This window comes from Moschus berezovskii, chromosome 11 (genome assembly GCF_049115385.1).
Source record: "Moschus berezovskii isolate FMDL1 chromosome 11, NW_MosBer_1.0, whole genome shotgun sequence".
Lineage (NCBI taxonomy): Eukaryota > Metazoa > Chordata > Mammalia > Artiodactyla > Moschidae > Moschus > Moschus berezovskii.
Window position 1 is genome coordinate 39,178,486 of NC_142470.1, and position 12,113 is coordinate 39,190,598.

General features: G+C 41.2%; 1 protein-coding gene across 9 annotated transcripts in view; it reads left to right on the forward strand.

Annotated features, from left to right (window-relative positions):
- The window catches only part of AAK1 (AP2 associated kinase 1), a 174,691-nt gene that overhangs the window by 122,360 nt on the left and 40,218 nt on the right, over positions 1–12,113 (forward strand). For 5 of the 9 annotated variants that reach the window (XM_055400384.2, XM_055400387.2, XM_055400388.2 and 2 more), the window contains exons 13-16: positions 2,869–3,132; positions 7,490–7,722; positions 8,915–9,072; positions 10,597–10,701. In XM_055400384.2, the coding sequence (XP_055256359.1) occupies positions 2,869–3,132; positions 7,490–7,722; positions 8,915–9,072; positions 10,597–10,701 (760 nt within the window). The remainder of the gene's footprint in view (positions 1–2,868; positions 3,133–7,489; positions 7,723–8,914; positions 9,073–10,596; positions 10,702–12,113) is intronic. The other 4 variants (XM_055400385.2, XM_088841283.1, XM_088841284.1 and 1 more) reach the window with 2 other exon arrangements.

A 12,113-nucleotide genomic window follows, 5' to 3' on the forward strand; every position in this document is an offset into this window, starting at 1 on the left:
TAAAACTTACGGACTGCTTATTTCTGGAATTTTCCATTTAATTTCATATCGCTGATCACCATGGGTAACTGAAAGTGTGGAAAGCAAAACTGCAGATTAAATTTGGTTGTCCTCTATTAATATTAAGATCAATCAGTATATTTGGTGTTGGCTTGTGTGATCCAATCACTTAATATTCACCTTCAGTTTGTTTCCTAAGTCCCTTAATTCATTAGAGGTTATAACATGCTGATACTCTAGCATTTTGTCTTCGTTTAGGGCATGGAATTTTTCTGTAAAGAACTTTTTCATCAAGTATTTGCTTATCCTGAGGTACTATTTGTACAGAAAAGGCAGAAAAAAATGCATGACTCTTTCCCTGTGTTTACCAGTTTTCAGAATAATGAGTTTTTTCCTAGTACCATCCAAAGGTGAACAATGAAGACTTTGTTTTGCTCTTAGTATCACTATGAATTCATGCATCTTAATATTGGGTTGGCCAAAAAATTCATTCATATTTTTCTGTAGGATGTTACAGAAAAACCCAAATGAACTTTTTGGCCAACCCAATATATTTGATATGTTTCTGTACTATTAAAAAATTTGTTCTAACTGTCCCAGGTTTGGCCAGTGAAAGTCTCTTCAAATTGGCTCCTGGGTCCTTTGGCTCTGACTCTAGTAAGCTTTAATGTGCCTTTGTTATTTGATGTAACAGACTGTTCCAGGATCATTCTGCCCTTGACCTGGAGTCAGCCATTTCTGTAAAGAGCTGTTTTCCTTTCATGGAAATGGTATTTAGAGGCCACAGGGATTTGTTGCTGCTAGGGATTTGTTGTTCAGTCACTAAGTCATGTCTGATTCTTTGCAACCCCATGGACTGCAGCATGCCAGACTTCCCTGTTCTTCACTGTCTCCCAGAATTTGCTCAAACTCATGTCCATTGAGTCGGTGATGCTATCTAACCATCTTATCCTCTGTCATGCCCTTCTCCTTTTGCCTTCAATCTTTCCCAGCATCAGAGTCTTTTCCAATGAGTCAGCTCTTCACATTAGGTGGCCAAAATATTGGAGCTTCAGCCTCAGCATCAGTCCCTCCAATGAATATTCAGGGTTGATTTCCTTTAGGATTGACTGGTTTGATCTCCTTTCAGTTCAGAAGACTCTCAAGAATCCTCTCCAGCACCATGGTTTGAAAGCATCAATTCTTCAACACTCAAATTTCTTTATGGTCCAGCTCTCTCATCCATACATGACTTCAGGAAAGACCATAGGTTTGACTATATAGATTTTTTTTGGCAAAGGGTCTCTGCTTTTTAATACACTGTCTAGGTTTGTCATAGCTTTTCTTCCAAGGAACAAACGTCTTTTAATTTCATGGCTGCAGTCACCATCTGCATTGATTTTGGAGCCCAAGAAAATAAAATCTGTCACTGCTTCCACTTTTTCCCCAGCTATTTCCCTTGCTAGGATATCCATTTGCTAATAGGTTGGTTATTATTTTTAGACCTTTCCAGTGAACAGTTAGGGCATGTATTTGGGTTTTTTCTTAATAAAATGTACATCATGAATTCAAATTTATATTTCTAAAGCAAATTTGTAATTACAGGCTTTTTTACTTCTTGGATTTTATATTTGTCTCATCTGGAAATCTTGGTTCTTAACAACATTAACATCATTCTTAATTGATTTATATTTTTTAAGATAATACCAATATGTTAACTGAAAACTAATATTTCTTAACTGTTTTATTTTCTAGGATTTTGGCTTTTAATGTGATATACAAGTTTGTTTGCTTTGTTTTGCTTTTTAGTTGTTGCTTTGTAATTTTGGTTTAATTTTGTTTTGTGAGAATTTAAAACATTTGCATAGTTTCAAAGTTTAATCTGCAGTATTTTGTTCCTTGCATCCCACATATAGAGGTATCTGTCATTTTTCTTTACAATTTGAGAGTTTTCCTAAGGCTATCTAGCGTAGTTTATCCAGTCATTCCCTGTTGACAGACATTTGGTTGTTTCTGACATTTTGCTGTTGTAAGTAGGCAGCTATTTATTGACAGCTGCCTTTTTTGCTCACTCTTTTAACTTTGCCCCAGTAGACAAACAGTATCTTCCCAGTTAATTTTATAACTAACAATAATTGTGGTTTCAAAAATAAGATCCTAATTTTTGTGCATCAGTAGGCCATTTTTTAAGCTGCATTTTTGTGTCTGACACACAGTCCTTAGCAGTGGGGAGTAGAGAAGCATTCCTATCCTTAGGAAGTTTACAAAGGAATATACCTTGAAACCATGCTACCAGTATGAGACAAAATATCATTAAGTAGTAAAGTATACTGAGTGTTCTGAATGTTTAAAGGTGAAGTTTAATGAAGAGAGCTGTTTGGAAATAATTTTCAGAAAGGCGTGGGAGGACTAGCTGGGCTGACGTTTAGGCTGTTCTCTTCAGTGTCATCATTGCTTCGTCCAGTTCATGTAGGGAAGAATTTTAATCCTGGCTATTTCCAGATCCCTTTATAAAAGGGATAACTTCTGTGACTGGGAGTTCATTTGTTAGCTTCTGTTACACTGCAGCATGTGGAGTCACAAGATGTAAGTCAGATGGATGCCCTCAGGCCAGGCACAGAAACCCCTTGGAAGCCAGTCTGCAGTGCAGGAGGCAGATAGTGCAGTGGCTGGAGCCTGGCAGCGTAAGGTGCTGCTGTGTTTAAGCGCAGTACCCTGCGGTTCCCCTCATGAGTTTTCCGGCCAAGCCAAAAGACGCCTGCCTACCCTTGCCTTTGCCTTCAGTGCTGGTCTTAGTTGTTATTGAGGCATTTTCATCCTTTGTGGAGTATGGTTCTGAAACAGGCTTTTACTCACCTCCTCCTTCCTGGCCCCCTTCCCCCTACTCAGTTTCAGGCAGTACACCCAGCAGCCCAGCAACCAGTGATCGCTCAGTTCCCCGTGGTATCTCAAGGAAGCTCTCAACAGCAGCTGATACAGAACTTCTACCAGCAGCAGCAGCAGCAGCAACAGCAGCTGGCCACAGCCCTGCATCAACAACAGCTGCTGACTCAGCAGGCTGCCTTGCAGCAGAAGACGGCAGTGGCGGCCGTACCGCAGCCCCAAGCACAGCCAGCCGCGGCAGCCTCGCCAGCCCCTGCCCAGGAGCCAGCGGTGAGTCAGCCAGAAGAGGAGCCCGTAGTGAGGGCTAGGGAAACGGTGGGCAAGAGGCAGCAGCAGCTGGTGAGGGAGCTGCTGGACTAAGGCTTGGCTGCTCCCCACCCTTGTGGTTAAAATATTTGATCTTTTCCCAGTGTATCCAGGAAAAGGATGAAGTATTCCATGGAAGCTTAAGGATTTAAAAAAAATGATTGTAAGTTGCTGATGGACAAGTGAACTTTTTAACAGGACATAAATAAACTCATAGACATGGAAAACAAACATGGTTATATCAAAGGGGAAAGGAGGGGAGAGGGATAAATTAGGAGTGTGGGATTAATAGAAGACAGACTTTCTCGTTTCTTACCCTAATATTAGACCAGTGTGAGCTGTCCTGTGTGTCTACCGGTGCCAATGTCGAACAGTCAGAGACCAAAGTAGAATTAGAGCTAATCCCTTTCCTGTCTTCAGAGGGCAGTGTGACCACTCTGGCCTTGCCAGTCTCAGAAGGTTCATGTAGGGCCCCCACCTTTCCCCTGAGTTCTGACCATGTTGTGCTTATTCTTTGTCTTGAATGACATTACTGGCCACTTCATATGAGTATGCAGTACTTTCAAGGACCTGCTTGCTGAGACCATTTGCTGTGGCCTGATGCCCCTCTGGGCACCAGAGCATCAGACTATTATTTGAGCCATCTTGTCAGTTTAGAAATTGGGTATGTTCACTTCTAGATATTGGCTGAGTTTAGAATCAGGACCTCAACACGCTCTTCTGATTCACCTCCACGGGTGTATCCTCAGGCAAATGATACTTTGGCCTTTAATGAATGCCCTTAATTCTGTACTCACAGAGTGACAGTAATAGAAAACTTTATAGTGATGGAAAAGGGCATTTTACATCCCCAGTTGATAGAGTCAAAGCTATTATCATTCCCAGGCAACTCCAACCAACAGAGGAACAAGGAAAAGTAAGAAACTGTCTTTCTAAGGATTGATTTCTAATAGAGTTTTGTCACCGATCTTAAAGCAGAAAACCTACATCCCTTCAAAAGTAAGCACTGCCATAAATAGATTGTCTTCTCTGAGTCTCAGCTAAATGTGTGCTCAGTGTCTTTACACCTTCATTTCTGAAATAGCTCGATCTTTCTGCAGGCGTGTGGTAGACAACCATTCTCTGTATTTTTAACAAGTAACAAGAGTTCCTCTTGCTAATGGAAAAAGAGTTTTTAAAAAATTATCATATCATGTAGCTGAAATTTTGTCTCATCCAGTCCTCCTCTAATGGGATTGGAAACTGAGGCCCAGGCTAGAATGGGAATCACCCGAGATACACAGACTGACAGCAGCAGAGCTGGAGCAAAAACGGAAGAATCCTGATGTGTGTTCAGGAGTAACCGCAGTGCCCATCCAGGGTCATGACAGTGCTGCCACTGACTGTACACTTCGCACGGGAACCCTCTCTGCTGACCCTGGACAAAATATCCACTTTTCTGGGAATGAACTGTGATCCTTCTCCATGTTCTTTGAATGAAAAAATACTTGAGCACTTTGTTCAGGGGTAGTTGGTTATAAGAGTACAGAGAAGGGGACAAGAGCAGAATGGGCTTCAGCCAGGAGCCAGAGAGTTTCCTGGCCTTGACCCTTCCCTTCCTCCCATGACTTTATAGGACTTACCTAGAGAAGCAAGTAAGTGGATGAATTATACCGTGCAGCCCTTTCACAGCAGGGATGTAGCCGTATCCTGCAGGGGTTTGCTGCCGTCTTAATGATCAACACAGTCATGGAAGCAGCATTCCTCATTCCAGTGACCTAACTATGCAGTCATTAAAAGTCACGGTTATAAAAGTCTGTACAACAGTATGGAAATGCTCATGGGGTAATGCTAAAAGAGAAATGAAATTATAGGAAGAGTATGTCCTTGAAATAGACATTCAGTTCAGTCACTCAGTCGTGTCCGACTATTTGCGACCCCATGAATCACAGCACGGCAGGCCTCCCTGTCCATCACCAACTCCCGGAGTTCACTCAAACTCATGTCCATCAAGTCGGTGATGCCATCTGGGCATCTCATTCTCGGTCGTCCCCTTCTCCTCCCGCCCCCAATCCCTCCCAGCATCAGAGTCTTTTCCAGTGAGTCAACTCTTCACATGAGGTGGCCAAAGTAATGGAGTTTCAGCTTTAGCATCAGTCCTTCCAGTGAACACCCAGGATCGATCTCCCTTAGAATGGACTGGTTGGATCTCCTTGCAGTACAAGGGCCTCTCAAGAGTCTTCTCCAATACCACAGTTCAAAAGCATCAATTCTTCGGCGATCAGCTTTCTTCACAGTCCAACTCTCACATCCATACATGACCACAGGAAAAACCATAGCCTAGTTACGTATTTTGCTTTTTAAAAAATCTTTGGCAATATAGACATCTTGAGTCTACCTTGCTTCTCTCCCCCTGTGTTATGTGTCTCCCTCCTCCCCCTTCATAATCTCATTTTCGGATGAGGAAGCATCATTGTGCAAAAAAGAAAGTCTTGAGCGATAATCCAGACATGGATTCTGCCCTCAATTGACCCTGTGACCTTGAGCAAGCACTTAACCTCGGGGGGGCTTTGGTCTTATCATCTCTAAAACAAGGGAGTTGGAATCCATGCTGTCTTAAGATCTGTCTTGAATCTTCAGTCTGAGATTCTGTGTGGAAATAAAACTGCTTGATAAGGCTGTTGTGGGATGTGGCTAGATGGGTGGCAGCCACTTTGAATTGGTAGCTGTGATAGGATAAGGTGTGTCATGACAGAAGCATGTGTTCTCCATTGTGCAGCATACAGAGAATAGGCGAGAAGAAGGGAAGATGTTCTCCCAGTAGTTTGGACTCTTCAAAATAAAGGGCCCCAACAGTTAAGTACCCTTTTCAGAGTAATGAATGTCCGAAACTCCAAGAAATAAGCAAGTGTAGTTCTGTCCTTAAATCCCTTCTCGTCCCTGCGGGGACTGGCTTTAGTTAGGTTGGCTGTTGCTTCCTGGAGCCCTGAGGAAGTTGTGGAGCTGGAGCTCTGGGCTGCTTCACAGAGCACTTTGCTTCTCCCTCAGAGATGCAGTCAGCTGCTTTACCCTCTGACCTTAATTTGATCAATGTTAGAACCTTATGTTATTTCATTCATTCAGTTGGTGAGTGGTTGTGTACTGTTACATGCACATAGCTTGCCTCAGTAAAATTAAAGCCTGAGTCAGTATAAGAACAGAAACCCCCAGGCCATTGGCATCCTGACCCAAGTAGCTGGACACTAGTTTCTGGACTCTCTCCCAGGGCCAATTTTTGAAGACATAGAATGTAGGAGCTGACCTGCAGCATGGAGGGACAGCTCCAATCTGAGATGAGAGAGTGGAAGGAAGGGATAGTTCAACCCCTGAAGCATTGAATAGTCTTAAGTTCCTTTATTTCTGGATTGACAGTTGGTATTCCTTTTTAATCTTTTTAATTTGATCATTTTCTTGACATGGAACTTTGTAGATCATGGCTTATGCTTAAAAACTCACCACATGGGAACAAGGATGTTCCCTCTAGTTTGTTTTTCTGTGGTGACAGTGCATCCTGCCTTCCTTCTTAAAAAGGCCCACATCTCATATTATTAGGTCAGTCATCATCAAGGGCTTTTAAATTTTTTTCTTATTGTATCCTCTACCTTGTTCTTTGGTGCCATTTCCAAAATGAAGATTGTAACAGATTAATCCAACTGCCCCCATGCTTACATTTTCTCAGAGGTCACTGCAGAAACAGAATCCTGTAAGACCCATCCTTTCAATGAAACAGTGTTAACAGCAAAAGCGAAAAAGAACTGCCATTTCTTAATCACAGTGAAATTCTGTCTCACTTATTTCTAACTAGTAGTCTGTGTTGTGTCAGAAAGTCAGGGATCTCTTAGCAGAACTCATTCAGCTCAAACGTGTTTTAGCTGGAGGTAAGCCTTTGTTGGCTTGTGACTCTGGTAGTGGAATGCTTGAAGCCTACACTTTGGAGGCATTCTGAACGAATTTTGAAAGCAGAAAGTGGTCCTTTAGGAAACTTTCTAGATCTTTAGACCTAGGAATGACTTCTGCAGTCTTTGGGTCAACTTGAGTATGGTTACCTTGTTTATTATTGCTGATGAAGACTGAAATGTATATATAAGCACCAGGTAAGTACTCTGTTGGTATCAGGCTCAAGGCTGCATCTCAGATTGTCAAGGAAGCCTAGACAATCTGGGTGTTACTGAGAAACTGTGCCATTTGAGCCATATGTTAGCTCTCACATGGCATTTTTTTGTTATACTTGTCTGCTTATTTGTTTTTCCTCTCCTCCCCCACCCCTCCCCCCTTTCTTGAACACTTTCATCTCTCTTCCTAGCAGATTCAGGCCCCAGTAAGACAACAGCCGAAGGTTCAGACAACCCCACCTCCTACCATCCAGGGGCAGAAACTTGGATCTCTCACTCCTCCATCATCCCCCAAGGCCCAGCGTGCTGGGCACAGGCGAATTCTCAGCGACGTGACCCACAGTGCAGTCTTTGGGGTCCCTGCCAGCAAATCAACTCAGCTGCTCCAAGCAGCTGCAGCTGAGGCCAGTCTCAATAAGTCCAAGTATGTACTGCTTCTGTGGGCAAGGGCTGCTGTATAATTTTTGCTATGTACATAGTTGTGTATAGATGTATGTATAGGGGTGCGTGTCTGGATTTAATAAGAAACTGAATTTTCCTGTAGGGCATAGATCAGACTGATCTTAAAAAATAATTTTTTACTTGCCTCACTGTTTCAGTCTCTCATCCATCCCGTACTGTATAGAGTGTTTTCTAAATTCTTGATCTGACCAAATCTCTCCATGCTGATAACATTTCCTTGACTCCCCATTTTCTGTGGAATAATATCTGAACTGACTGGTTAACAGATCAAGGCCTGTTGTATCACACTGGTAGAACTGCCACTCTCCTTCTGGTCCACTTAGAAAATGCTTGTTTGTTCATTAAGATCCACGTACACAGTTATTTTTTCTTTGACCCTTCCTCTGGTATCATATATAATTTTGTCTGAACTCTCTTTTGAGCATGTATCACACTGTATTCTTATTTGTTTGTATGTCTAGCTGACCTGGACTGTAGGTTCGTCCATAACAAGCACCATGGTTTAACCAACCTTAGTAAATCTGGTAACAGGCTCCGTGCCTGTCATGAAGTAGATCGCAGTGAGTGTTTGTTGCATAAATGCAGTGTCAAACCCTCAACTTCCTTGGAACCATGTAGTAAAGTTAAAAAATCTTTAAGTCATTAGCTAAATGCAAAAGGCATCAAGAGAGACTTTAGAAGAAATTAGGTAATGATACCCAGGAGCCCAGGATGGTGGTAACTGTCTCTATTGCTCTTTAACTGTGATGGTGTCCACTGATGCAGGACCCTGACAGATGTGAGGCAGCCAGATAGGCCTCAGCCCCTCTGGGGCCAGTTGTGAATGTTACAGTGGTCACCACAGGATGCACAAGCCCAGCAACAGGTTGGTTTGGGATCCTGAATGAAAGAACTCACAGATGAGGCCAAAAATCTAATCAGCGAGAGATTAAAGAAGTAATGAGAGATAGTGAATCACAAAAGAAAGATGTTTGTTTCACACAGTGGAAAGGGCATCTGTGGAAACTTCCATTGCCTCAGGAAGACCTTTTAGAAAAATATTGTGAAAGATAATGGTTTGACTTAGAAAATAATTTGATCTTGAAACAAGAATAGATTGACCCTTTTTAACCTTCATGTGTCTTTTTATTTCGTGGGGGTGGGAACCTACCTAGGTCTGCAACCACCACTCCTTCAGGCTCCCCTCGGGCCTCCCAGCAAAATGTTTATAATCCTTCAGAAGGTTCTACGTGGAATCCCTTTGATGACGACAATTTCTCCAAACTCACAGCTGAAGAACTGCTAAACAAGGACTTTGCCAAGCTGGGGGAAGGTGAGTAATCGGTATCTTTTTGAGGGTATTGAACCTTAATTCTAGAGGGGTATGCCTGTGAAAATGTAGGCTTGGACCCAAGGCTTGACTTTGAAGTATGTGAGCAAATCAATTTATATTTTCACCAGAGCGCCAAAGTCTTTTTGTCTTCAGGAAATCCTAGTCGTGTTGTGGGGGCAGCTGGGAGACTCGGAAACATTTAGGACAGGTTTGGTAGCAGAGATCAGTATGATAGTGTCAAGCACATTTACTCTTTGGAGGTGTGTGATGGCACCTTGTCCTAAGTGGGTGTATTATCCCAGAGGATCATAACTGCTCACCCTGAGAGTGTGGCCTCACTGAATCTTTGTGATCAGAATTCTCTGCTCCTGTTGACTGACCATGGAGAGGAGATAAAATAAGCAGAAGGTACCGTTTCCACCCTCAACTCCACCGGCTAATTTGAAAGGCAGGGTGCCTACACACACACACACATACTCTCTCTCTCTTCAGAAAACAACAGTATATACCCTGGGAAAATTCTACAATATGATAGAGTTCAAAAAAATGTACCTCAGTGTCAGCAAAAGCACAAGCTAAAAGAATGATCAGAATGGAGTGAATGATAAGAGCTTTGACCAAACATTTTAGTTTCATTATTTTATGGGCATCATTTAAAATATGTCTAGGCTTTCCTGGTGGCTCAGTGGTAAAGAATCTGCCTGCCAATGCATGAGATGCAGGTTGGACCTCTGGGTTGGGAAGATTCCCTGGAGAAGGAAATGGCAACCCACTCCAGTATTCTTGCCTGGAAAATTCCATGGACAGAGGAGCCTGGCGAGCTACAGTCCATGAGGTCGAAAAGAGTTGAACACAACTTAGCGACCAGACAACAACAAAATCCATTTGCTTTCTTGCCCTTTTTTTTTTAAGTCTTCATAGGGAATAGGATTTAATTTCCTTTGACATTCATTGTCAGTTTGTGCTGTCATTCTGTATACCAGTTGTTGCTCTAGATTATAAACAGAAACACCTGCATGGACTATTGAAAATTAGTATTTTGCACTCTATTAAGTGACACCCTAGTTTTAAAATTCTTGTCTCTATTTTTTAATAATTTCCTGTCACTCTTCTTGATATTCAGCTGTTGGCTTTTACATTAAGGTGTTGTCATTGTACCCGTCCCTCATAACATCTCACTACTGCCATCTTTCTTCTCACTCGCTCTCCTAAGTGCTCTCTAATGTGGAAAACAGATCGCCGTACTCATTAGAATGTAGAGATAAATGCACTCAGTGTGAAGGCTGAAGGCATTCTGCTTGAGTAATATGCTCAAGCTTTAGGGCTTTAGACTTCCTTTCTTTCCTCAGCTGTTTCTGTTACTGCAGTGGCTCGATAAGGACCTTTGAATAGCCAAGGTGTTGCCTTTATGAGGTAAAAATAGTCAAGAGTAGATGTCAGTTTGGAGGATGCCCTTCACCTCCTGCCTGGGTGTGCATTGTGGGATTCTCCTGGGATGAACTGAGTGGTGTTTTGTCCCTCTAGGCAAATATCCTGAGAAGCTTGGAGGCTCTGCTGAGAGTTTGATCCCAGGCTTTCAACCAACCCAAGGTGACGCTTTTGCTGCTTCCTCATTTTCTGCTGGAACTGGTTAGTATGGCAGACACCTGTAACTCAAGACTTCACTGTTGTCACCTTCCCACTACTGGTTTCCAGTGTACAGATGACCCTAGCATGCCAGCGAGCCCCAGATCCTGGGGCCAACATATTTTCCTTCATTCAAAAGATTTCCTAAAAAAAGATGGGGATTAAAAAATGATCTAGAGTTACTTTGAATTAGATTGTCAGAATGCTCTGCCAGTAATATACAGGATTTGTTCTCTCAAATCAATAGACATGTTTTTAAGCAAATATGTCTAAATTTCAGAAACATCACTCTTTTACTGTCTTGTAATTGCTTAGGTTCTTTGGAGTGACTTGGAGGTTTCTAAGAATTAGATGTTCTGTCCTATATCTGAGATTCTGCTTATGCTTGTTTTTGTTCATGTGTGTCTGTGCTTCTGGGGGGAGAGAGAGATCCTTTTAAATGAGACTTTAAAAAAATTCTCGAAGTAATAATAAAAACCTAATTTTCCCTTTTGTAAACAATATATTTTATTTAGTAATTTATAGCAAAGCAAGTTAAAAGCCCCATGATCTCATCCACAAGACATTAACACAAGAAATACCATTTTGATGTCTGTTAGTAGCATTTAATCCTTTTAGGGTCACAGAGATCTTTTGAGAATCCGAGGAAAGTTATGGATCTTCTTCTTTATGAACACACAGGTGTCCACTGTTTTGTACACAATTTTCAGCCTCAGTTTATGACTCCAACATACATTTTTATAGTCACATTTTAAAGCCTGATTTTTACTTTAAAAATTTAGCATTTTTTCCCTTATATCATTAAAGAAACTCCTCGAATGTGACTTTTAAATTGTCTACATAAAATTTCTTTATATGGGTATATCCTAGTATATTTAACCAAGTACCTCTTTTTTAAACATTAATTTTATGTCAACATTTTACTGTTATAAATTCCTCAGCAATGGATGTGAGGTTTTGACTATGTTCTTTGTAGGATATGGAATCTGATATCCTTCAAAATTGATCTTTTAAATTATATTGATTAATTACTGCTTTTAACTCTTTATATTCTTTCTTCCTGCTTTCTTTATGTGTGTTAGTAGTTTTTCTAACTTCATAAATTTATTTCTTACTAGCACTTTGGCTGTCATTCTGTAATATTTAATATGTAATGCTCTCTTATTCTTGTTTTCTGGACATTTTTGAATTTAAGTTTTGACTTCTTTACCCTAAAGTAATTTAAGATATATTTTAGTTGCATTGTGATAATGTGGCTTCTGTAACTACAGAGGTAGTTCTTGCTATGGAGGAGCTTTCTGTTGTCCAGTTTGTTATTCACTTTGTATACATTATATTTGAATTAGTTTTCCATGTTGATAAATATTAATCTACAACATGATTTTTAATGGAAGAATAATAGCATTATATTTAAC